The 26,400-nt window shown below is 45.8% G+C and overlaps 1 protein-coding gene across 1 annotated transcript in view; it reads right to left on the reverse strand.

Annotated features, from left to right (window-relative positions):
* LOC119397205 (serine-protein kinase ATM-like) overlaps positions 1-26,400 on the reverse strand; it is a 273,224-nt gene that overhangs the window by 74,383 nt on the left and 172,441 nt on the right. Inside the window, exons 39-46 of the mRNA XM_049416492.1 lie at positions 25,008-25,139; positions 18,832-19,075; positions 16,241-16,377; positions 14,309-14,404; positions 12,917-13,039; positions 7,031-7,223; positions 3,151-3,309; positions 699-818 (exon numbers count right to left, since the gene is read on the reverse strand). Of these exons, the coding sequence (XP_049272449.1) occupies positions 699-818; positions 3,151-3,309; positions 7,031-7,223; positions 12,917-13,039; positions 14,309-14,404; positions 16,241-16,377; positions 18,832-19,075; positions 25,008-25,139 (1,204 nt within the window). The remainder of the gene's footprint in view (positions 1-698; positions 819-3,150; positions 3,310-7,030; positions 7,224-12,916; positions 13,040-14,308; positions 14,405-16,240; positions 16,378-18,831; positions 19,076-25,007; positions 25,140-26,400) is intronic.

Here is a 26,400-nt window from a genome sequence, read left to right on the forward strand (position 1 = left end):
AAAAATACACATATGCAGACAGTGCAAGCAACTTCTGACAAACTAACACTAAAACAAACAACTCCGACCACTAAATCATCCTGTGTAACCCTTCTCTGAATCCAGACCATATTCGTAATTGGGTAACCCTGCCCCTATAACTGCTCCAATATCTAATCAGTCTTACTGGTTTCTAATGACTTGCTCCGTAACAATATCCTGCGTCAAACTCGGTTCACGATGATTAAGCCCACAAGTTTCTTTGCAGATCCCCAGATTTTACCAATTTTACAGTAACAGGATTCTGTCTGCAATCAGATTTCATGCACAATGCGAAATATATTCTAGAATATATGTCAGCACCAGCAATTATGCTGGAGCGTGTGATGGATAGTGTAAAAATAGCAGACATGTTCGACTGGTGGGTCATATTTTGATGACCAACAACTGTGCTTGGTGCTAGTTGTGCTTTGAGTGTTGTTTGCTTTCGTGTGCACAAGTTTGCCCATAGAAACTTTAATGGCCTCGTGACTCTTCACTGTCAGCTCAAGGTGAGTACTCCCGAGTGATTCTTCCCTCTATGAGGCCTTCAAACCTATCCTTATTGCACAAGTTCTTTCTCTAGCCTTCCACAATAGCCATTTCAATGCACATTTAACGTTACTGCAAGCACTCTCTTTTGTGCGGTGCCAAACCTAAGTTCTTTGAAACAAGCTCACCTTGTCAAAATACTCCTTTGCGATGGTGTCGGAGCTCTCCAAGCGAGACTCGGCCAAACATTCTCCATATAGCTGCAGCACTTCGGCATACGCCCTTTTGACGCTGTCTGTGCCGTTCACCTACCAAAAAGTGTTCATTGCATACTCTGGTATCATGAATGACAAAGAAACAAGCTGGAAATGCGTGCTTTTGCATCAAATCACTCTCAGTCATAGTTATTCCAGATGAAGGAATACATAGGTGCATACACAGGTCATCTTTCCTACTTTGTTTCATTTCCAGATGGGTTTTCTATATTCAGGAACATGTACGCTGTGTCGTGCAAATAAACTGCAAAAGAAGCACAACTTTTCAAATGTACATCTCCAGTTTCAAACACTCCGTTTTATTTCCATTAGCAACTAATTTATTTATTCAGACAAGCAAATTTGCCTTGCATTTTGCATTTAACGTGCAAATATGAACAGGATGTGCAAATATGAACAGGATGTACAATTAGCAACATTCTATAGAAAATGTGTCTGCTTGAACTGTGTGCCTCTACTGAAGGCCTTAAGCCCATGTCATTCAAAGCTTACTGTTAGTGCTCTCATATGGCCAGAAAGATACACAACAAGAGGTAAATTTATGTTATGTGACTGCCAATTTTACCACATTTGTTATGTGGTTTAGTTGTAAACAGCAAACGTGTGTAGTAACAGCCACGTCCAAGTACCTGAGAAATGACCAGAAAACAGGTTCCAAGTTTAAGTCAACACAAGTTTACATAAAAAGTAACATCCAGTTTATATCACTTTTCTATACAGTATTCAAAATTAGTATTAGGAAGCTACACCAAATCTGGACATATATATAGACTTGTGGAGCTACACAGATTTGGCTTTCCATATTTCTTACAGCACCAACCAGCATGCTCAATGTTGTGTGAAGCACGTAAGTGCACATGTGCAGGTTCTCAAGGCACAGAGAATACCACATAAATTCTATAGTACTTCTGATTTGTTTCTGTGTTGTCCAGTTTTGACAAAGTAAGGCACGACATTACTCGGTCAGTGCACTTGTTCTGTTTCAAGCCATTACAAAGCACAGCACGTGTGCAGCCTTGCTGGAGTAATTTATGAAATACATCTCGCGCAGTGAATGCTGTGAGAGTGTACTGGCTGACGATCAGTGATGGTCTAGCTCATGGGTTCTCAAACTGGCACGGAACCCAAGGGTTTCGTGAGGGGCATCTCAGGGTTCCGTGAGTGGCCAGAACGAATGCAACCTTCTCCCGTTTTGTCCCCGTTAGCAACTAATTTATTTATTCAGACAAGCAAATTTGTCTTGCATTTTGCATTTAACGAAGCCATCGCACGCCGCATCCACACATCGGGTGTCTGCGGGTAGCGAGAGACCCATGTGGTAGCAGCACTAAAGACGTCATCTAATGCGCGCCATGAAACTTGCATGATTTGCGGACCGATAGTGACAGAACACGTGGAGCATTGGTAATTCATGCACGCATGCACGTTCAAACCAGGTTGCGGGATTGAATCCTGGCTGCAGCGGCCGCATTTTCGATGGAGGCGAAAATGCTTGAGGCCCATGTACTTAGATTTAGGTGCATGTTGAAGAACCCCAGGTGGATGAAATTTCCAGAGCCCTCCACTATACGGCGTCCCTCATAATCATATCGTGGTTTTGGGATGTTAAACTCCATCAATTATTATTAGCGTTCAGACCAGTTCAAACGACATTAACAGGCACCTCGACGACCACATGGCACAGTTTTCATACACAGTGATTTGCCATGGCTCTATGTCAGTTTTGTAATTGCAACGAGCACTTTGATACGCGGAAGAGGCGTCGCTTCATACCAGCTGTGGGTGACACGAGCATTTAGGCTTAGCTTTACAACCAGTGTATCGGTCGACGGCCGTTTCGCTGTGCGATTGGCATGCCTCCTTCTTTTCGTTTTGCAAGAAATAAAGCAGGCCTCTGTACGTCCGGCGCTTCGTTTGCGTGGACACAGTGCTTACGCTGCGCATTGCCTGAAGCATGCAGTGTATGGTCGGTGGGCGCTTTACGCAACTCGCGGAGCAGTGCTGAGGGGAATCGCAAGTCTATATATTATTGGGAGTTCTACATCAATGGCAATGGCCTTCAATATTAAAGAAAAGAGAACAGGCCAACGCGGGCGGTGTTAATACTGTGGTTGCGTGCGTCGAGAGGCGTTATCACCTGCCCCTCCCCACTCCCGCTTCCGATTGTCTTGATGCTCAAGTAAAAGTTAGGGGTTCCGCAGCACTCTGGAAAAGCCATTGGGGTTCCCCAAGGCCAGAAAGTTTGAGAACCCCTGGTCTAGCTTGTACCACTTGCAAAGGAATTACTTGTAAACTGCAAGAGCTGCACTATAGAAGCACATCACATTAGCAGACTCCTCCTTCACAGCCTGAGGATAGAAAATACCTCATGCTGCTGGCTCAGTTGCCTCAGCAGGGTCCACAGGGTGTGCTGGGCTTGGGTGGAGTCGCCCTGTGCCAGCTGGATCCGTGCCTCCTCCAACAGCCACCGGCTTGCCTCACCAGGGGCACAACACTCCAGCTGCCGGAGGGCTACACGTGCAAGCTGCAAGGTCACAGCTTTCACTCACCGCACTTTACTCCGCAAATTGAACCGACTGGCTTGTACCTGAACATCACCATCTGTCTGACTACGTCCACTGCAGGGCAAAGGCCCCCTCCCATGTTTTGCCAATTAACCCAGTGCACTCTGCAGCCATGTATCACCACAAACTTTTTAACCCTTTGCGGTCCATTGTCGGCCCCTGCTCGACAATGCAACACAGCCGCAGCTGTCCATGGGGGGAACTATAGCTGTGCACGGGCCGTATTTCCGAGCCCGAGCCCGGCCCGGGCCCACTGACTTTGTCGAAGGCCCGCCCGAGCCCGACGGGAAAGGGCTGCGAGCCCGCCCGGCCCGGCCCGACGTACGAAAACACAATCCCGGGCCCGGCCCGGCCTGGCCCGGGTTTTTGAAGGTTCGCTGCAAAAACAAAAACATCGTTTTGCGGTAATTTGGCATTCTATTGAGCATATCAAATATGATCAAACGACATACGACGAACAGTCTATTACACAGATTACAATTTACAAGTAGACGGCCTCATGCCAGCAACAATGGAGTCACGCCAAAGCCGTCACGTGTATGGGGTATGCCCATGTAAGCGTCAGCTTGCACGAAGGCAATCTAGGTCGGGTCGCTCGTCGCTGTCGCGTGCATGTTCACTCATATGGGATTTGGCCTCAAATCTAACGCGAACAGTCGCGTGGCGCCGTCACTAGCTCAGGTGGTGTTACTTCTCTGTTTGTCGGAGTGCAACAGAGGCAGTGCCTTACCTGCTCCCCTTTTGTTTAAAGTAGCGAATGGAAAGGAAAAGCGGTAAAGGGCGGTCGCGGAAAAGGCGCTGTATGCGTGCTGGAAAACAATTCCCGCTCATTCTCTATATTTCGGGCTTGAGTCGGGCTTTGCGCCGGGCCCGAGCCGGGCCCGAGCCCGGCCCGATAAATCTCCAAGTAGCCCGAGCCCAGCACAGGCCCGTGGTGAAAATACGTCGGCCCGCCCGAGCCCGGCCCGTGGGCCGGGGTCGGGCTCGGGCCTTCGGGCTACCCGGAGCCCGTGCGCACCTCTAGGGGGAACTGCTGGACAAGTTCTTTCGTGGTCGATTCGCATGCATGTTTTCTCACTACATTATGCGCCATCTGTAAAGAGTAAGTAAATTTCTTTTACTTGAGCTTAGAGTCATTTACTTTTGGACCAGAACGGACGGAAGATGGGGAAGGGTTTCATACCGCATAATCTCATCTGCCCACATAACTTTCTGCCTACCCCTGGCACACTTGCCTTCTCTTAAAATCCAGTCTGTTACTCTTAATGGCCAGTGGTTATCTTCCCTTCACACTACATGCTCGACAGATGCAGATTTCTTCTGTGATTTCAACCAAGATGTCCTTAACGTGTGTTTGTTCCCTGACCCACTCACTCTCTTCTTGTCCCTTAACGTTACACCTACTATTTTCCTTTCCATGGCTTGCTGCATCTCCTGAATCTAAGTTGAACCCTCTTTGTAGGCCTCCAGGTTTCTGCTCGATAGGTAAGTACCAGCGAGATGAAGCTGTTATATACCTTTCTCTGGATGGATAGTAGTTAACTGTAGAGCTGTGCGAATAGTAAAATTTTGGGTGCGAAGCGAATTCGAATATTCAAGTGTGAGTACGAATCGAATCGAATATTTTTCGAATATCTCTTGAATATTTCTAGAATATTGTTCGAATACTTCAAAGTGAAGTTGCAGAAAAAAAGTGAGAGGATTCTTAAGCATATTCTTATGAGATAGCAACATGAAAGTGTTTCTTTTCGCTAGGTTGATGAAGCGCTGGCAGGGTGGTGTTACATAGTTGTCTTATCAAGAATGAGGCAATGTAGAGGCCAAATTCTATTTATGTACATGATTTGGTGCAACCAAAGTGTTGCTGACAACACTTTACACGTGATAGGCAAAGATGCCATTTCCTCAGCCTCTCCTCCTCTTTCAACTTCTGTGGAAGCCCAACTGATGTGGCGGACAAGGGTGTGCTCCCTTCAAGTCCAGAGTTCCAAATCTGTCTCGTAGACGTCAATATATAAGAACATCTGAAATTTTGGATGCTAAAAAGCTTCAGGTTCCGATTTTTAGGACTTCCTGCCCAAATTTCAGGTCCAAAACAGCATTAATTGAGCCCCCACCTCTGCCACATGTTTCATCTCCATGTTGGAAGCAGCGTTTTCTTGAGTTAATACATTTGCGACCGTAGCAGAGCTTGAAAGGCAGCTTTGCTGCAATACGGGGGTGTGATGAGGTGAAGCATACTGAAAATCTAGGGACCACTTTCGATCGGACGTTGACTGGGTCTTGGCAAAGTTCGACCGTAAAGGAGCTTGAAAGGCAGCTTTGCCGCAATATGACAGTGTAATGAGGTGAAGCATATTGAAAATCTGAAGGGGTCACTTTCAATCTGACATTGACTGTATTTGACTTTGGGAAGTTCGAATAGTTCGAATAGTAAAATTCCAGTGCGAATCGAATCGAATAGCAAACACTATTTGAAAAATATTCGAAATTTCGAATATTCGCACACCTCTAGTTAACTGTCATTCATGCTATGAGAATGCCACCCAAATGTACTCCATACCATTCTTATTCTAATTACTTCAATGTCATGGTTTGGATATTCGGTCACTACCTGCCCTAAGGAGATCTATTCCTTTACCACTTCCAGTGTCTCGCTACCTATAGCAAACTATTGTTCTCTTCCAAAACTGCTGAACATTACTTTAGTTTTCTACATATTAATTTTTAGACCCACCTGTCCTGCTCTGCCAGTCAAATTCAGTTCGTCCCCTGAGTCACTCAGCAAAGGCAATGTTACAAGTGAATCGCAGTTTACTAAGGTATTCTCCATTAAACCTTATCCCCAACTGTTCCCTATCCAGGGCTCTGAAAACCTCCTGTAAAATACATGGTGAAGAGCATAGGAGAGATTGTATACCCCTGCCTTACACCCTGCCTAACAGTACTGTGCATGGTTGTTGAAGTAAATTTCAGAACTATGATGAACTGTGCAAGTTGGTAAGATGTCATAAAAAAAAAGAACTTAAATATGTTAGAGAAGTGAATAAAAGCTGATGTGAAACAGTTACAAGAATTTGCGGTAGTATACAAGAATGTAAACCACCACAAATGCACATGCGGCATTAGAGGTGGTATTCATAGGAACACCACATGCAAATGTATCAGCACTGCTCCTCAGCTAACATACTGGCAAGGCGGGATCCAACAACTGGTGGAAGACGAGCAGTGCCCTTCACATAGACCTTGCTGTTCAGTCATATGAGAGGAGCAACTTGAGTGAGTTGGTACATTTTCAGCATGCGCAAAGTGCAGGGCACACGGGAGGATGACTTTTGTCCCTCGTTGCCGCTCTTCAAATCCACTCACCACATACACATTATGCACTTCACACATTACGAGAGGCTGTTTCGTGTACACCCTTTGCTTTCCTGACCAGGCTGCCAAGTGTGTGTTCATCAGCTCAAAAGGTGGAAGCACACTAAGTATACACTTGCTTCCGTAACACTAGAGTGGCACCCATCAAATGTACACATTCGGTTTAGCAACATTAAACAGGGGCTTTTATCTAAACATCAACGTCCCTCTTTTGCTGGCGAGCTGAAATTTTCTTTTCTGGAGTGGAAGAGTGGCCAAAAAGAAATGCCTGCAGTAAGTATTTTGAGACTAAGACTCGCTCACCGCTGAACGCTGACTGATTCGTGCCTGCCCTGCATAGTGTGCCAGTATAGTGGTGCGGGCAGCCTCTGCCTGGGGGCTCTTCAGCTGTCCAAGCACCACACTCTGCAGCCACAGCACTGGCTCGGCTATGTCGAACCGCACCGCCGGCTGCACTGCTCTCTGCTCCCACCTGGCCAGCAGGCCATCCTCGATCCTGCACCATTTTCCATGCACTGAGCGGACCATAGTAGAACCAAGGACAACAACTCAAGTAAAGTGTGTTGGGGGGCTAGTTGGTGCGGCACTGAAACTGAGTTAAAAATTGCTTTCATCTTGTCTGCTTCTTCTACTTGTATTTCGTCCTCTGTGCAGTTTTAACTTGGTTTCGAGGACAAGACGACGAACAATAGGCAACTTTTAGTCACTCTTGATGTCACTTCGACTATGTTAAGTCAACTACAAGGTGTTGAAGAGTTGAAGTACCAAAAGCTGTGTGGCTGCAAAGCCTGTTAAAAAAAAACTCTGAAAAGACTTATCAGAGGCACAAGTGTACCATCTCATAAAATCAAGGAAGGCTGTAAAGAATGCCTCTTTGTTCTGATATTGGACATGTGATTCAAATGCACATTACTGTTTACAATTCTTGGTGTGTTGCATAATAGCTATTCAATCCTACAGTAGTGTGTGCTGTGCGTGTGCCTACCGTGACAACAAGTTACTTAAGAAAGCCATTCTTGATGATAATATGCTTTCCATTCATCAAAGATGCAATAAGTTACACTTAGTCGTTTAACGGTCGTGGAGTAGCGGAGTGGCGGTAGACAAACCAGGAGGTGTGTTTACCTCCACTCCGCTACTCGAAGCTATCCATGACAGGTGGCTTTGGGTTCAGGAAATCTGTGTTTGCTCTGAACTGTGGGGTGTTTGCCCCTTGGTCCACCCAGAAGCAGACAAGAGGAGTGTACAGTGACGCTCCTCTATAAACTGATTTCGGTCCTTTTCTTGTTTCTTAAAATGAAAACCCTTGTTGCCCTACTTTGATCCTTACAGGCACGAAATGGCCATGCTCATCTCCTCTCGAAGTTCTTCTTTTCCATATGGCAGGTACGGACAGTGACACCATGTGACAATACATCAGACTAACCACTTCTAAAACTAACCCATCAAGGATGACAAGACACCTTTGACAAAGATAGGCTACTGAAACATTGGCCACCCTCTCTGACGCCCTTATTCCTGTTCATACGACCTCTATAGCATCCTTTGTACTTCCACCAATTCTTTTTTAAATCAGCCAATGCTTGATAATACTGGATAATATTTACATAGGATATAATTTATTAGCGGATGGTTGGACAGTGCTTTAAGCTCTTTCCTAAGTAGCAGTGATTTCTAGAGCTGTGTGAATAGCAAAATTCTGGGTGCGAAGCGAATTCGAATAATAAAGATTGAGTGCGAATCGAATCGAATAATTTTCGAATAATTTTCAAATATTTCTCAAATATTTTTCGAATACTTCGAAGTGAAATTACAGAAAAAAGTTGCAGAGAATCCCTAAGTATGTTCTTAAGAGACAGGAGCAATTACAAGTCACAAACATGGTCAAAGAACAGAATTATTCCTAAGGGGGGATACGGCTTTCGTATCGCGAAAAAAAAAAAAAAAACGATTTTCGAAAATCGCATTTTCAGTTTCTGTAGCCCTTTTTCTGATTCCAGAATATTGTCACTGAAAACTCCATACAAGTGCTGTAAAAAATTTGTTGTGCTTGTTGAGTTGGCGAGAATTATTGCGGAAATTGCAAAAAAAAACTGCGTTAAAAAAAAAGTTATAGCTCTGCAATGGCACAACCGGGTGCCACCATCTTGGGCTCATTGGAAGGAGCATTTCTCAGTCTTCAAATTTCCCACTTCAGCTAGGTTCTCCATTCAGAAAAAAGCGTACAAAAAGCTCAAAGTACAAAAAGATGTTTGAAGTTCGTTTCGAGGTCTTCGATTGGCTGCGTCCGCCATGTTGCTCAAGCACGCCTCGCCATTGGTCCGTTCCTCACTCCGGGAGAGCGTTGTCTGGTGCTTGCACGTCGCAAGGTCATGGCTGTCTAAAATTGCACTACTTAGTGACGTGTTCGCACTCGTTCTGTGTTCACAGGTCGACGATCATTTAGAATATAATTATGCTTTAGTTTGGCAGCTGCAAGTCGAAGCTCAAGCATCAGATTACATTAGTGCACCGTGCTCGTCGCAAACATCGAAGACGTGCGTCTCGGACAGACTGTTCTGCTTATCAGCATTTCGCACCTCGTGACCAAGACCATCGCGGGAGGACTCTTCATACTCGAGATCAAGCATGGCGTACTTTGAAACATCGGGCACCGCGGCCACGTACATCGCGACCGAGCTTACTGCTCGGAGTCGTGGCTAGGCCTAACTCTGCTCATTGCGCCGATGTACGAGACGAATCCAAACTTTACGGGCAAGAACATCGCGCGAGCGGACAAGCGAAAGTGAAGAAGCCGCAATGTGTTTTGTCGCAAGCAACGAATCGCATCGCCCGCTGGCTCCTCGAAACCGTGGATGGGCACTTTACGCATTGGCAGCGGACCCCCCGGCCAAGCTCGTCGCGCAGCAACCACTCGGAGCACCAGCGGAAGCGGCTAGCAGTTTCGCACGTCGGCGCCCCAAAACTCAATACTAGGGGTGTGCGAATATTCGAAATTTCGAATATTTTTCGAATAGTTGTTTGCTATTCGATTCGATTCGCACTGGAATTTTACTATTCGAACTATTCGAACTTCCCAAAAACAAATAGAGTGAACGTCCGATTGAAAGTGACCCCTTCAGATTTTTAATATGCTTCACCTCATTACACTCTCGTATTGCGGCAAAGCTGCCTTTCAAGCTCCGTTACGGTCGAACTTTGCCAAGACACAGTCAAAGTCCACTTGAAAGTGGTCCCTAGATTTTCAATATGCTTCACCTCACCACACCTCGGTGTAGCGGCAAAGCTGCCTTTCAAGCTCCGTTACAGTCGAACTTTGCCAAGACACAGTCAACGTCCGATTGAATTGTCCCTAGCTTTTCAATTTGCTTCACCTCATCACACCCCGGTATTGCGGCAAAGCTGCCTTTCAAGCTCTGCTACGGTCGCAAATGTATCAACTCAAGAAAACGCTGGTTCCAATATGGAGATGAAAGATGTGGCAGAGGTGGGGGCTCAATTAATGCTGTTTTGAACCTGAAACTTGGGCAGGAAGTCCGAAAAATCGGAAGCCGAAGCTTTTTAGCACCCAAAATTTCAGATGTTCATATATATCGACGTCTACGAGACATATTTGGAACTCCGGACTTGAAGGGAGCACACCCTTGTCTGCCACATCAGTTGGCCTTCCACAGAAGTTGAAAGAGGAGGAGAGGCTGAGGAAATGGCAACTTTGCCTATCATGTGTAAAGTGTTGTCGGCAACACTTTGGTTGCACCAAATCATGTACATAAATACAATTCGGCCTCTACATTGCCTCACTCTTGATAAGAAAGACAACTATGAAATATGACCCCACCAGTGCTTCATCAACCTAGTGAAAAGAAACACTTTCACGTTGCTATCTCACAAGAACATACTTAGGGATTCTCTGCAACTTTTTCTGTAATTTCACTTCGAATTATTCGAAAAATATTTGAGAAATATTCGAAAATTATTCGAAATTATTCGATTCGATTCGCACTCAATCTTTATTATTCGAATTCGCTTCGCACCCAAAATTTTGCTATTCGCACAGCTCTACTCAATACCAAGCATGCTGCACGCCGATTTATCGTATTTATATACACCATTTTCCGGACATGCTCAAGCGCCACCATCTTGGACTGATAATGTTGCAGTTTTGTGTCCGTATCAAATAAGCAAACAGTGCTACGGTGAACTCGCATGCACGAAAACGCTTCGGCCGGTACATTCAACAATTCATGACCATGATCATTTGATATTATGACATAGAAAACAGGTGGAACAATCGCTTATCAGTCCAAGATGGCGGCGGCCATGAATCGAAAATAAAACCGTGTATTTATTTTACGTTATTATAAACCGTTATATTTATTTTCCGAAAGTTTGAATACTTCAAATAGTAAAATTTCAGTGCGAACTGAATCGAATAGCAAACACTATTAAAAAAATATTCGAAAGTTCGAATATTCGCACATGCCTAGTGATTTCCTTTCTAATTTGCAACACTTCATTGTAGGCTTTGTTTAGAGGACTGTGACGGTAATTTCTTTCAGTTAAAGTCTCAAATGCAAATTCGATCTCTCTACATGGATTTAAAAAGGGTAATAAAATCAGGATATTCTTTGACTTAGTAAAGAATGAGCTCTAACATTGAGAACTGAAAGTTGGGCTCGTTGGTTTTGTGTGCATTACAAGAACTTTCTGTAAAAGACAATAAGGAAAGAAGCAAGTGTACACAATGATGCTGGACAGTCTACTTTCTTTAGTCCAATTGCTTCCATGGGAAATGCTCATAATACACTCAAAACTAGAGCTGTGCGAATAGCAAAATTTTGGGTGTGAAGCGAATTCGAATATTGAAGTCTGAGTGCGAATCAAATCGAATATTTTTCGAACATTTCTCGAATATTTCTAGACTATTTTTCGAATACTTCGAAGCGAAATTGCAGAAAAAAAAAAGTTTGAGAGGATTCCTAAGCATATTCTTATGAGATAGCAAGATGAAAGTGTTTCTTTTCGCTCAGTTGATGAAGCACTGGCGGGGTGGTGTTTCATAGTTTTCTTATCAAGAATGAGGCAATGTAGAGGCCAAATTCTATTTATGGACATGATTTGGTGCAACCAAAGTGTTGCCGACAACCCTTTACACGTGATAGGCAATGATGCCATTTCCTCAGCCTCTCCTCCTCTTTCAACTTCTGTGGAAGCCCAACCTAGTCGTTGGGAAGCAACTGATATGGCGGACAAGGGTGTGCTCCCTTCAAGCCCGGTGTTCCAAATCTGCCTCGTAGACGCCGATATATAAGAACATCTGAAATTTTGGATGTTAAAAAGCTTCGGCGTGTGATTTTTTGGACTTCCTGCCCAAATTTCAGGCCCAAAACAGCATTAACTGAGCCCCCAACTCTGCCACATCTTTCATCTCCAAGTTGGAACCAGCGTTTCCTTGAGTTAATACATTTGCGACCATAACGGAGCTTCAAAGGCAGCTTTGCCGCAATACCGCGGTGTGATAGGCAATACCGCGGTGTGATAGCCGCAATACCGGGGTGTGATGAGGTGAAGCATATTGAGAATCTAACGACCACTTCCAATCGCATGTTGACTGTGTCTTGGCAAAGTTCGACCGTAACGAAGCTTGAAAGGCAGCTTTGCCGCAATACGAGAGCATAATGAGGTGAAGCATATTGAAAAATCTGAAGTGGTCACTTTTGATTGGACGTTGACTGTATTTGTTTTTGGGAAGTTCGAATAGTTCGAATAGTAAAATTCCAGTGCGTATCGAATCGAATAGCAAACACTATTAGAAAAATATTCGAAATTTCGAATATTCGCAAACCCCTACTCAAAACTCATTATAACGAAGTTGCAGAATGACACGAATTCAAATTGTTTTATCCAAAAATTTATTATAAATGTATATTCATAACACTGTATCTATGACAAGACTATTTTTCATTTACTTCGTTATAACCAATAATTTGTTATATCCTTGTTCATTACACTGACGTTTGATTGTCCACTTAAGCTTCAACTTGATGGTTATTTTTAAAGCTGCGACATCATGCTACATCAACGTGTGCTAGCAATCAGTGAAGTTGCTGGGAAACTGATTCTTCTGAAATAAGGTTTGCTGAAATATAAAAAAAATCTTGAAATGTATGGCATAGAGAAAACACTTACCTGTGGAGAAGAGCAGCGCCTTCCTCGAGGACTGTGCACATTTGCAATTTGGCCAGAAGTTGGTTGAGCTGCTGCGTTGAACCAAGCTGGGCCATTGAAGAGAACCGACTGCTCAGTAGCTCCCTGCAGGTAATCAAGACATCCCCTGCTTTTATGCCGAGTACTGTCACCCGATTTAAATATTTCGTTTTCCCTACAGCACAGACTGCTTAAAACTCAAGTTGCCAGTGTCGGGAATATCTGCAATATAACCAGTACAGTTTGACATATGTGATCTTTGGCAATATGCAAGTACAGTCAATGACCTACAATTCAGACACCGAAGATTTAGACATGTTCATTGACTCTGGACCAGGCCCGTAGCCAGGAATTTTTTTCGGAAGGGGGGGGGGGACACTTACTGAAAACCTTGATTATTTCAGAAAAACACCGATTTTTATTATTTATTTTCAGTAGAACACCCCCCTCCCCTTCATAAAAATTTCGTAAGGGGGTGGGGAGGCAGGCCCTTAGAGCCACCCTTCCTGGCTATGGGCCTGCTCTGGACGTTTTTGCAGTACCTCTGCTCTCTTCATAGATGCAATGCGTAACAATGACAGACATTGCAGACACAACTGGTGCTAGCCATGCGATACTACGGTTTCTGTTCATGCCCATAATTTATAGTTGGTGCCTGCAGTGGCTGCTGACACCAGTGCTGCAACGAAACATGTTGAGTGGCACTAGGGCCTCTGAGATGGCGCGTTCCTAAGAGTGGACCTTTAACACCTCTCAAGACCCCATTTTCTATTTCCAGTTTGTGTAGACTAAATGATGGACAGATAAATACAGCAAGAACAATAGTGATGGGGGCCCATAAACCAAAGTCGTTCAAAATACAAGAAAGGAATGCCCACCCTAAAGTTCAAGCAAGCATGGCCTGTGGGAGCTACTGTTCGGTAAGCCTAGTTACATCATTAATATGTTCATCATTTGTGTTAAAGTCATGTAGCTGATTGTCCTCAATGTCTTGTCATATTTTTCTCGTAAACAGCCTGCCCGATTCTTAATGCAATGTGAAACAATGAAGAAAGAACCCTAAACAATGAAGATATATCCACGACCTCATTTCCACAACCTGTGCAGCAGAATAATATATATGATAATGAAGACCTTTGGTAACAGAAATTATAGAACTGCACTACGAAGCACCCTCTGTTTAAGATGTTTTCAGTGAACTGCTGTTGTGCAATAAAAGCTTTTCCTGTGCATTGAAATTACACTATCGTGTCCAATGTACAAAGAAGGCCGAGATTGATATGGATAAATTAAAGGCCAATCCAGTGCCAATGGAACCAAGGAAAATTACCAGGTGATACACTTCACTACATACATGTTAGCAGAGAGTCTCACCTGCAGGCTTTCAGTCCAGAGCAGAGTTCATCAGCGTCCTGGCTGGTCATGGACGATAGTGCCATGAAAATACCACAGTGCAGTCCCTGGCGTCCACTGCAAGTATGCAATAGTGGCCCCGCAAACAAGGTAAGATAACGCAATCCAGGGTTCAAGGAAACATAATATGCTTAGGAATATTCTGCAGCTTTTATTCTGTAATTTCACTTCAAAGTATTAGAAAAATATTAGAGAAATACAGTGCAGACCACTTATAACGTAACCGCATATAGTGCAGGACCGGTTATAATGCGGTCTTTTTCGACTCCCGTTCACCCTCCCATAGAACCGCATGTATACGCATACCGCTTATTGTGCAGTCCCCCAAGATGAAATACCGTTTATAATGCGGTTGCGGGAAAATATTTCTGACAAACGCGGTAGCGAGTGCGGTTCTCAAAGGAAGTACGCCGCTGGGGAGGGAGCGACGAGGTCGTTACGAAGGGCGAGGGCACGCACAGTGAACGAACGAGGGGCGGAGGGAGGAAAAAGACCGCGGCAGCGCTGTGCGGGCTCGCCGAGTAGGGAAGGATGGTGGTTGCCTAGGCGACGGAGTAGCCTTTGCACCGGCGCCGGCAAGGCGGCAAGGCTCGCGGCCGCTTGCCGGCAGCGCGTTACGCGTGGAACGTACGATCGCGTCCTCATCAAGTGCGCTTTAAAGTAAGTTTCCTGTCGGGAAAAGCGTCGTCGTTATCACACTTGCTACAGATATCGCGTTTGCGACCTCGTCCGCAAATTGAAAAGTTTTGCGGCTTCATGACGCGAGCTTTCGCTTTTTCTGCCAGTGCGCGGACTTAAACGAGCTTGGCGGGCTTTTGTCGCCGTTGATCTCCGGGCCGCGAACACAAACTTCGTATCACGCGCGCTGTTCTTAAGTTAGTGCTTGAGTGCGATCTTTTCGACGTCCGATCTTCATGTTGTCTTGGACAAACTTCCCACAACATGCTGAACGGCACGCTAGGCCTAATCAGCGTTGGTTGCTTTTCGGTAGCGGTCGCGGGCGATAAAAGTTGCGGTTTGGTGCGGAATCCACGAAACTTTTTGCGATGGCTGCACTTGAAGGGAAGAGAATCATATAGTTAATGAAAACGAGGGCATGGTTGCCACATGCAACTCTCGAATTGTGGTTCCGGATTCGATTGCAATGTCTTGGACATCGCGTGCGCGCCCGTGAAATCGAACGATCGGTACCGCTCAGCACGTGAAATTTCGGTCGCGATTCGACATGGTTTCTGTGTAATGCGCATACCTCGAGGTGGCCTGAAACGTAGTCGGCGAATTTCCGCGATGGCACTTTGTTTTGTTTGCTTTTTTCCCCCGTGTTCATTTCGTTGGCAATGCAGGTCTTTGGCGGTTAATTTTTGAACATTCGGACATTTAAGCGGTTGTAAGCGCCCCAAATCGCATATGTCGATTGTCGGATACGCGAGGCTACATGCTCAACACGTTTTGCGCAAGTGCAGCCTTTGAAGAAGGTTGTTTTGGTTATAGTGCGGTACCGCTTATAGTGCGGATATTCGCGACTCCGGCGACTTACGTTATAAGCGGTCTATACTGTATTCTATTCGTTTCGCACTCAAACTTTAATATTCAAATTCGCTTCGCACTCAAAATTTTGCTATTTGCACAGTTCTACTAAATAGCCCATGTTAACATTGGCACTACTTATTTTTTTGCCAATGAACATGGTGGAACATACAGTGGAACAGCTCTATTATTGTTTTTATTGGACTGCAAAATATGCGGCACCAGTATGCCATGTTTCAATGAATAAGAATGTCGCTGTGTCTGTCGTCATATTGCAGTCGCAAAGTGCATAAGTTTTAATTTGTCAGCAAGGAGCACGAATGCGATGTAAATTGAGGCAGTTGAAGAATAACCATTCGTGTTTACCCTTGGTCGTTTTGGGGCAGGCGGCAGTCCCAGTTAGCCAATCGCCAGGCGCACTCAGCTTGCAGTTCGGCCAAGTCTGGAGTGCCAGGTTCCAGGTAGGCAGTCAGCGTGTTGTACAGTCCGCACTGCTTCAAGGCCTGGCATTCGGAAGAATAATTTGAGACACATCCTAAACTGGATGCTGTACTAGAAACCTGCCACCTAGAAAACTGTACAAGAAGAGCATCCTAAACTGGACGCTCTTCTAGTACAGGTTGGTAAATTCTCTCTCTACCTAATTCATACACTCTCGCAGATTGTGCTACTAAATGCTTCACAATGATGGGCCTTCTTGTAAAACCATCTAGACAAGGAAGTGGAGAACAGAGCTCCTACATTTTCAGGACGAAGCAGTTTAAACTAAGTTTTCAGCTAGAGCAAACAAATTGGAGAGCTTATAACAGACATTAAGAAACGGACACCTCTGTGAGCAAATTAGTAGGATGAAATACTGGGCGAGCAGGTATACAGTAGGCTCTCTGTAAATGAAAATCTGTTAACTCAAACCTCATTATAACAAAGTCACACCTGCCACGAAAATAACTTCGTTATATCCGAAAATTCGTTATAAGCTTTTATTTGTAACACTGTATATATGACAACACTATTCTTCATTTACTTCGTTATAGCCGATAATTCGTTATATCCATGTTCGCTATATCGAGGTTTGAGTGTAAACATAATTGCTGCTTAAATGGAACAAATGCCTCTAACACGATTGGTTCCACACTTGATTTCAGCACCCCTGCTCATCTCTCGGTAAACAGAAGTCCTGTTAAATGGAACACGTTTTTCCTGTTCCCTTCAGGTTCCATTTAACGAGAGTCTACTGTAGATTCATTGTGGTAAACAGTGCAACTAACGCGGACAAAGAAAAGCCATCTTTTCTTCGTCTGCATTAGTCACACTGTTGGCCACACTGAGCAAACTAGGTTGGGATCGGATTCATCTGTCTTAACAGGTAAATGGTTTAGAAAACTGCTAACAGAGTAGTTGATCAGGGACAGTGCAGTGACAGTTACATTGTGCATAAGACTGATGAAATTCTTATGCACAATGCAAATTAGAAAATATTCAACAGAATAATAATAGCAATATTAACTTCTACTTATTACAATCGCAACTCTAATTACAATCGCAACTCTAGGAAAGAAATTACAAGGAAAGAGTCTTCTGCATTCTGAATTTCAGGGAAAAAAAAAGTCCTTAACAACTGCTCAATACTTAAAGGTACTCACTTAGCATTCAAGAGGATTTTTCTCAAGTCATTTATGCTCGCAACGATCTGCCGAATTCAGAGGTGAAGGAAAAAAAATATTGGGCAAAAGTTACGCCGATGCACAACAAAATCAAGGTGAATGGCTTTGCTTGGGATAATGCTTATTAATTTATTTGTTTGTTCATATTGTGAGTCCTTTCTAGACTTTTATAGAATGTGGAATACAACAGAATCTCAATGACACGATTACAGCAGAGCCAAACTTTGTGATGACACGAATTTTAGATACATTTTATATATGTTATGATTAAGGGTTCACCATGTGAAATTTCTGAATTTGTCAGGGATGACACAAATGTGCAAACAGCTCGCACAAGAGACTGAGCCAATGTGACTGATCTTGGTCAGGCAGTGTACCCTCTGCAACCGCTGGCCCTCCTCTCCACCCTTGCCTCCTTTCTAACTTTAGCCTCTGCTCACCCAGCGGTAACAACAGGTAAGGTGAGGGGAAAATGAACAGAGCACCCATTTCTTCATTTCTCCGTGTGGGTGCTGTTGAGGGCTTCTCATCACACATTCAGTTTGCTTTTTGCCCACACGGAGTCACATGATTATGATCGGTAGGCCATGCTCACCTGCAGATGGATCACCCATTCTAAAGTTGCTTACTGCAGACTGCTCAACTAGCGTATCACAGCTACTGGCAACACAAATGGAGTGCGAGACCATCAGGCCATATGTCAACACACAACATGCTAAACAGTTCCAAAACTTTTGTGACCATGAAAAACATGTCGCCTGGTGGTCCACACGGTAGAGTATTGGTATGGCATAGCATTGTGGTCATCTCACAACTACCTACATGACAGGATTAATTTTCATCTACAAAAAAACTACACCTGAGTAGAAAAACTTACCTACTTATAATTTATTTTATCCTCAAAAGTGAAAATACAGTGAAGTACAGTAAGAGCTGATTAATTCGGATTTCACGGGACCGGAAAAAATGCCAAATTATGAAAAGTATCACGAAAACAATAAACAAATGTCTATTACATCAATGCACTTGGGAGGGCACCCACCCTATGGGAAATTGGCGGCATGGGACTGCCAGACGTAAAAATAAGGTCCTCCTCATCTTTTTTTTTTAATGTAAAAACGTACTTTCACATGTGTGCCTGTCAGCAGCACTGTGCAATGTGTCAAAGTTGACTTTACTGAAATGTTTTGCAAACTATTATTTTTTGTTTTTCTGTACCAGAGCTGAACCGGAATGAAATCAACAACCATCAACCCCGAACAAACATTTTATGAAAGATCGTGCAAGACCCACATGGCCGAGGCGGGCGTTACGTCCTGTGGCCTCGAGATCAGCCTGTGCCAACAGTGTCGGCCACTGCGCGCCCTGTTGCTCTGCCCAGTGGCGCCACAGAGGGAAGTGTGCCCCCAGTGCAAGGCATCTGCATCCAGTCAGGGCGTCCAAGTCCCCAAGGCCCGACAAGGAGGCCACCAGCACCGACTGCACGGGCGCAGCCTCCACAGCACTCCAGTGCAGCAATCCGCCATCCTCAGACGTCCTGCGCCAACAAGCATGGCATGCCATCTTGCTCAACTGTTTTGTGCCACAGTCACGTGCACTGTTGAAAAGTTCCGAGGCAAATGGCATGGAGATGATGACACACAACGAGACGTACACACACGGGCTTTTTCTGTCGTCTTTGCCTCTTTTGCCTCAGAACACATGGAATGGGCTCCTGCATAAACAAACCACTCTGGCTTCAGCAGCATCACAACGAAGTAGGTGATGTCACAGACCCTACAGTCAGCACCCATGAGGCACGCGAAATTGGAAATATCACAGCTTCCCTTCCAGCATTGAATGACTTGACTACACTGCATTTGTCAAACATTTTTAACTCATAAGTTGTTTACTGGTACAGAATAGATGCTTTTATTCGTGTTGCTGCCACTGAGTTCTCACAGCCAAAGCTGTTCGAAGACCCCCACAAGTGTCAGTGTGAATAACTGAGGAAACTTTTCGTCACAAATTGAACCAGGACCAAGAACACAAAACAACAGGGCAGGCGCCAACTTCCAACTAATTTTGTTCCACAGGGAAAGAAGATTTTACAGCACAGATTTTACATCATTCCTAGGCCCCGACTGCAGCCCACCATGCAGTCATTTCAGCAGCCGCCCCATCAATCGCGTCCTGTGGCATGTGTGGCACCTGCCCCGGCAAACCGATGGCGCACACCCGACAACCGGTCCGTCTGCTTTGCATGCAGTTACGCCGGTCACGTGGCACGTTATTTCCACCGCGTGCAGCCGCCTCGAGTCGCTTCACCTGTCACCAGCCATTCCAGTCGTGCATTCTACGACACACCTCCGCCTATGTCACCGACGTCATGCCCACCTCCAGCTACTCGCCGCTCTCCATCTCCACAATGTCGCTCACTGTCACCCATGCGGACACATTCAGTCGCACGAGAGCAGAAAAAATCCACAGCATATCCACGGGGTGAATGATGATGAGTGGGGCAAAGCTCCGGAAGGAATCATCGGTAAACCGTGAATACTCCAAGTAATTCACCCAGTATATGATCAAGTAAACATGTGAGAAACATTGTGTATATATTAAACATCAAACTTTTATTGTACTGTTGGTTTACGTGGTCCCTTCATTACAACGGTCCCCATAGCGTACGTCGCCGCACTAAATTGAACGATTGCCTTCCGCCGACACGCGCCATATGTGAATCTTCCGTGAATTCTGCCCAGTACATCATCAACGACGTGAGATCGGGCGCATTTATACTAAAGGGCCGGTGAGAGTCAAGGCGACTTGCAGCTCACTTTATTTTACACGTACGCTGTGAATTTTTATTGTTTAATCACGCACAGGAGAAATCTCACACAGGCACTACCTTGGAGGTCAAAATTCAGTGCCTATATATATGGGGTGGTCAGTGAACGGTTGTGCAGCGCGAGCAGTAGGTTTTTCAAATCAAGAAACTCGCTAGCAGACGCTGCCAGCGTCGGCCTCGCGAGGCGAGAGAGAGGGGGGGGGGGGACTAGAGCACGTATCTGCAACGCAGCGAGCGCGGAGCGTCGGCGTCACGAGGCAAGAGAGGGGGGGGGGGGGACTAGAGCACGCATCTGCAACGCAGCGAGCGCGCAGCGTCGGCGTCACGAGGCAAGAGAGGGGGTGGGGGGACTAGAGCACGCATCTGCAACGCAGCGAGCGCGGAGCGTCGGCGTCACGAGGCAAGAGAGGGGGGGGGGGGGACTAGAGCACGCACCTGCAACGCAGCGAGCGCGGAGCGTCGGCGTCACGAGCCAAGAGAGGGGGGGGGGGGGACTAGAGCACGCATCTGCAACGCAGCGAGCGCGGAGCGTCGGCGTCACGAGGCAAGAGAGGGGGGGGGGGGACTAGAGCACGCATATGCAACGCAGCGAGCGCGGAGCGTCGGCGTCACGAGCCAAGAGAGGAGGGGGGGGGGGGACTAGAGCACGCATCTGCAATGCAGCGAGCGCGGAGCGTCGGCGTCACGAGCCAAGAGAGGGGGGGGGGGGGACTAGAGCACGCATCTGCAACGCAGCGAGCGCAGAGCGTCGGCGTCACGAGGCAAGAGAGGGGGTGGGGGACTAGAGCATGCATCTGCAACGCACGCTGCATCGGCGTCGCGAGGCGAGAGAGGGGGAGGACTAGAGCACGCATCTGCAACGCAGCGAGTGCCTCCGCGCCATCTAGAGATCTTTCTAAGAACTAGAGGTGGCTACGACAGCGCCATCTAGTGAACAATCCAAGAACTAGAGGTGGCTACCTACTACTACTACTACTACATACTACAGAGGAGGGACAGACCCACACCCAAAGGAGCTTCGCCCCTAAAAACCTTCTTTCCACTGTAGAATAAAATTAGTTGGAAGTTGGCAACCATCTTGTTCTTTTGTGTTCCTAGTGCTCGTTCAATTTGCGCCGAAATGTTTCCTCAGTTATGAACCAACTAGCTTAGTACCAACTAGCTCAAACCTGGATTCTGCCAGTGTGAAGGAGTTCCTTGCTTGTTTTGATTGTTTAGAGAGTTCCTGGACAATACCATCACATTTCCTGGTACCTGATTCTGATTATTCCTTGTCTGTAAACATCCTTGGCAGATACTACACTTTTAGCATATTAAGGTTACAGAAAGATGAGCTTTATTTCGTATGTTCAGATGCAAAGGGTGGGCTGACATGGCCTGTAGCATAGTCAAGTGAAACATGGCCTTTCTCTGTTGCACGCAACGTTAATAGAATACATTCAGTTTTCAAACTTGTTTGTACTGCGCGGAACCGCCACCACACTTGCTAGGTGTTGGCGCTGCAGTCGCATCGGGCTTCAAAATACCGCGCGCGCCGGCCAACGCTGCACAAGCGTTCGCGTTCTCTATCTGCCTTCTGCCGCTTTTGTGGTGGCGTTTCGTACTGCGTTCGCATCATGTGTCGTCTGTTCGCGTGTTCGCGTTCTCTATCTGCCTTCTGCAGCTTTTGTGGTGGCGTTTCATACTGCGTTCGCATCATGTGTCGTCTGTTCGGGTGAACCATGCCAACTTGTTGCGTGCCGGGGTGCGCGAGCGGATACCGCAAGGACGCAAGCAGCTCGGACAGACATTTTTTCTACGCTCCAACCGACGTGAGTCTTCGCGCAGCTTGGAACAAAGCAGTTCCACGTGCGGACAAGGAATTGACAGCCCGGGAGGAAGAGCTGAGCAAGGTCATTTCACAGATAGAATTGCAGGAGCCAATGACAGCTGATACACTTCAGCACAGTTACTGCCGCACGACTGTGAAAGCAAGCGTGCTGTACTACCTTGGCGGTTATGTCGTGAAGAAGGCGCGAAAGTTCACCAGTTGTGAAGATTGCCTTGCAATTGTATATCTGATAACCACGTACCAGCAGCAGCAGCCTTAACAGAGATGCGATCCTTTGTGTCTGGTGCACTGCAGCATCCATCAGGTGCTTTGACATCTATGCTTAGCGGCATTGAACGTGTAATTGAAAAAAGGACCAATGGTAACAAAGTGTTCGGAGATTTGTTCTGGACTATAATTGGAGAGCTGTCTGGATGTTCTCTGACTCGGGTAGACTACACAGAGCATTTTGAGGAGCTAATTGCGCGAATCATCAAGTTTTATTTGACCACACGGATGCATTTCTATTCGAAGTTTCTTCGCCAGCAAGAAAGCAAGAAAGCGTGCTAAATTGCTGTGAAAAGGAGACTGTCAGCAACTGGGATGCACATGTGCATAATTTTTTGTGGATGTATAGCTGTTAAAAGCATAAGTGCATGTATGTATAAATACCTGCAGGATGTATAACTGCAGGTATTCAAAATAAATAAACAAGTGAGGTAATACCGTCCGATCTGCTTTGAAATGAAGTGAATGAGTACTTGAAAAAAAATGTTGCATGCCACCCGTGCTTAATGCAATAGAGCGTACCATGTTTGCTAGCCATGAACGCATAACCCCCGTATTCAGAAACGCTCCTCGACTTGAACTTGACTTGCAACCGCCTTGGGCAGCACGTTCGAAACGCGTTTGTGCTGCCTTGGCACAGCCTAAAGGCAGCGCGTTCGAAACGCGTTGAAGGCGGTGGCAAGTCAAGTTCAAGTGAAGGAGCGTTTCTGAATACGGGGATAAGTGTCTAAAAAAACTTTTAAAAACACTTAGCGCTATCAAGTGAAAAAACGCGCCTGCGCTGAGCAGACGACACCGCGCCGGCTGGAGCCCGATGCGACGGTCCCGCCATCTGGCGACAAGCACAGAAATGGTGCCACCTGCGGAGTATGGCGGCAGCGGAGAGTTTGACAACTGAATGTATCTAGTAACGTTGGTTGCACGTGCACTGCTGTGCCCATTCACAAGTGGGAGCAAAGGCCATCAGTCATCACCTTGATTAGCCAATCATTGCCAGCATTGCACAAGTAGGAACATTGGTGTCATGAGCGACAGCCATGAGCAGGAAAACGATGAAGACGACGAGCATTCGAAGTAGCATGAGCGCATGCTTGAAAACTGCTAGGCGCTCGAGGCACGTGAACTGAGCCGTCAAGAAGGAGAACAAATGAACTGGGCATTGTCTACGTGGGTTTGGCACGAGAAGGTCGTCTCGCCAGCAGACGCACTGGCGACGGGAGTGACAGGCATCCAGGTCTGCAGCTGGTGACACGGGCGTCCCGAGGTGCGGCCGGCGAACTCGACGGCGTTCAAGCAAGGCTCCTCGGCGAAGCAGCTGCTGCGCACTGCAAGTACAGATGTTCCTGACGCAAGCCCCCTTCTGAAGCAAGCCGCCCAAGGCAATCCCCGGAGTGCCACGTCAGCGGTGGAACGCCATGCCGCGTGAACGACCCGACAACGATGTTAGGCCTAATGGGCCTAGCAGTCGGGACAGCGGCGTGACAGACTGCTTGTACAGGCGATGGCTGGCACATCGGGCTACAGAGTGGACCCCAAGATTGGTGAGGTCATCGTGGGCCAAAGGGATGACCGGATGACATGGGCATCAGACTGGACTCGGGCGTCTTTCCGAGTCAAGTAAGAGCGGCCCAACACATCAATGCCCCTAGAGTATCCAGACCATGGGTAGGACAGTTTAGTTAGCACCAATACAGCTTGTGGCTTGTCTGAGTTTCTTTGTTGTGATTGGAATTTGTTGTATATTTTTTCTATAGTTGCATATTTTTAGAGTGCCATGTATTTGTTTCATTTATGAATTTGTTGTGCTTTACCCCAAGTTTCGTCCGAGTCCATTGCCCGTAACAACCCGAATCCGTGACAATCGGACAATCAAACACCGTGAAGCAGACTTACACCAGACACATTGTCACAGGGAGCAGTTTCACCGATCCAGAAAGTGAACCTTACACAAGCCCTGTACCCAATCTCGCAGTGTGTTTGCCCGATGTTTGCAGACGGGGCAAATGCCAGAATAAAGGAAGAATGACGCCATTTTGGTTACTGCAGGTAGACATGTGCACGTTCTTTCACATTCTTTATATTGGGTCCTCGACAATCTGGTCATTATGGGTCCCCGGCTTTGTGTCCAAGACAACCAGAAGCAGTTGAAAAGCTGCAGAGGGACACATTCCAGAATGCGCTAACTCTCCCGATTTCTCAGAGAAGCCTATAGCTCCTACAGTGCTGCAAGGACTTAAACTGAAATGATGTATAGCCATTTTGCAAGACATCCAGATGTGATTCATGGCAGGAAAAAACAAGCAAACAAATAGTCACACTAAAATTATTTTTTTCAATATGCTGTGCGCATGAGAGTGAACATTATCAGGCAAGGTAAAAAGTCAGAAGGGCTGCAAACAACAACTCGTAAAAGCGAATGTTGCGTAAAAGTGTATGCTTTCTACGCATAAGGTACCATGCAATCAGCAAACATACATTTCTTACAGCAGACTTCTGATGGAAGCAAGAATCTTTTCAAGAAAGCCTGGCATGAAATGCACTCACCGGGCCTGCGAGTCGCACCACAGCTCTACACACTGTACAGCAACCACATGGTGACCACAGAACTCAGCTGCCTGAGCTGCCTGCAGGAAGTTGAAACGGCCAAGCCGCAGGCCCTCCCACAGCGTCGTGGCCCTGCAAAATGCCGAACTTCGTTTCCCTTGCCTCCAACCATTTTGATGAGAACTTCCAGCCAAGACCGCAAGGTGTGCGCTTTAACAATACACACTGTTTCAACTGTCTTTACTCAAGCACAGCACTTTGTCAAAACAACACCTCATCTATGGCAGTAGTGTGAACAGTTGGGCTCATTAGTGATCTACAATTGTAGGTATGACAAACAGTAGTAGATGCACAAAGTACAGTCATACGGAGTCCTTGGTGATTTGTGCCATAGTCTGCGCAACTAGTATACACAGGAAAAAAGTGTATACAATATGCATTATTTTTTTCGGTATGTGTCACAACGTGCCAAGAAGCTGCTCTCTGGCGTCCGTACTCCTCCTTGGGCCCGTAAATCAGGCTCACATTGTAATGGGAATTCACTACTTGTGACCCAGAGATCAAGGCGACAAGAATTTCGAGTCCTCACCAGCTGCCAACATACATCTTGCGTCTTGTTGCCGCTTGTGCCGAGTGTCAGCTGCGTGGGCGACTACGTGCTTTGTGGCGAAGTGCAACAAAACGAAATGCAGGGTGCGTTCTGAGGGCCAACTTCAAAAATTATTTTCTTCCTTAATACAAAAAATGACTTGATTAGACTTTCTTCATTTCTTAGCAATGAAGTTCTCTATCAAACACCGTGACAAGAGGATTTTTACTAGGACTGCATCAGTACAAAAAATGCGGTCAAATATACAACAAAACACAGATTTTCTGCGATATCACTTTCTTTTTCAGGAGGATTCAAGTGTATTTCACCCCTAAACACTTTTGTACAAAAATACACTTTTCTGAAAACTATGCTAATATTAAGATTGGTTAGGGAGAAGGCGAGTTACTTTAAGAAAAAATCGCGAACTTTGAAAATTATCGTTGTTTCTGAAAATACGTAGCTGGCAGTGAAACACAAAAATTTCGGAATTCTTAAATAGAACAGCTAAACAGAACCTTTGTATTAGTGCAAAGGCAGTTTCGAAGCCCAGCATGCAAAAACAGATTTTATATACATTTTTCTCTTAGGAACAGCTTAACAAAAGCAAGGGCACTTTGAGGGGGCACCATGGTAGTGAGAAATTTTTTTGCACAAAAATATTTTGCCACAACACTCCATGTGGAAAAAAGGACATATTTTATCAGTAAAATATGTGATGTCCGAGCACCACGGCTGGGACACTTGGCATGAAATGACCCATGTATATTTGAGAGCATAAAACCTCCTGTAAAGGTCGTTTCA

Source organism: Rhipicephalus sanguineus, chromosome 6 (assembly GCF_013339695.2).
Source record: "Rhipicephalus sanguineus isolate Rsan-2018 chromosome 6, BIME_Rsan_1.4, whole genome shotgun sequence".
Lineage (NCBI taxonomy): Eukaryota > Metazoa > Arthropoda > Arachnida > Ixodida > Ixodidae > Rhipicephalus > Rhipicephalus sanguineus.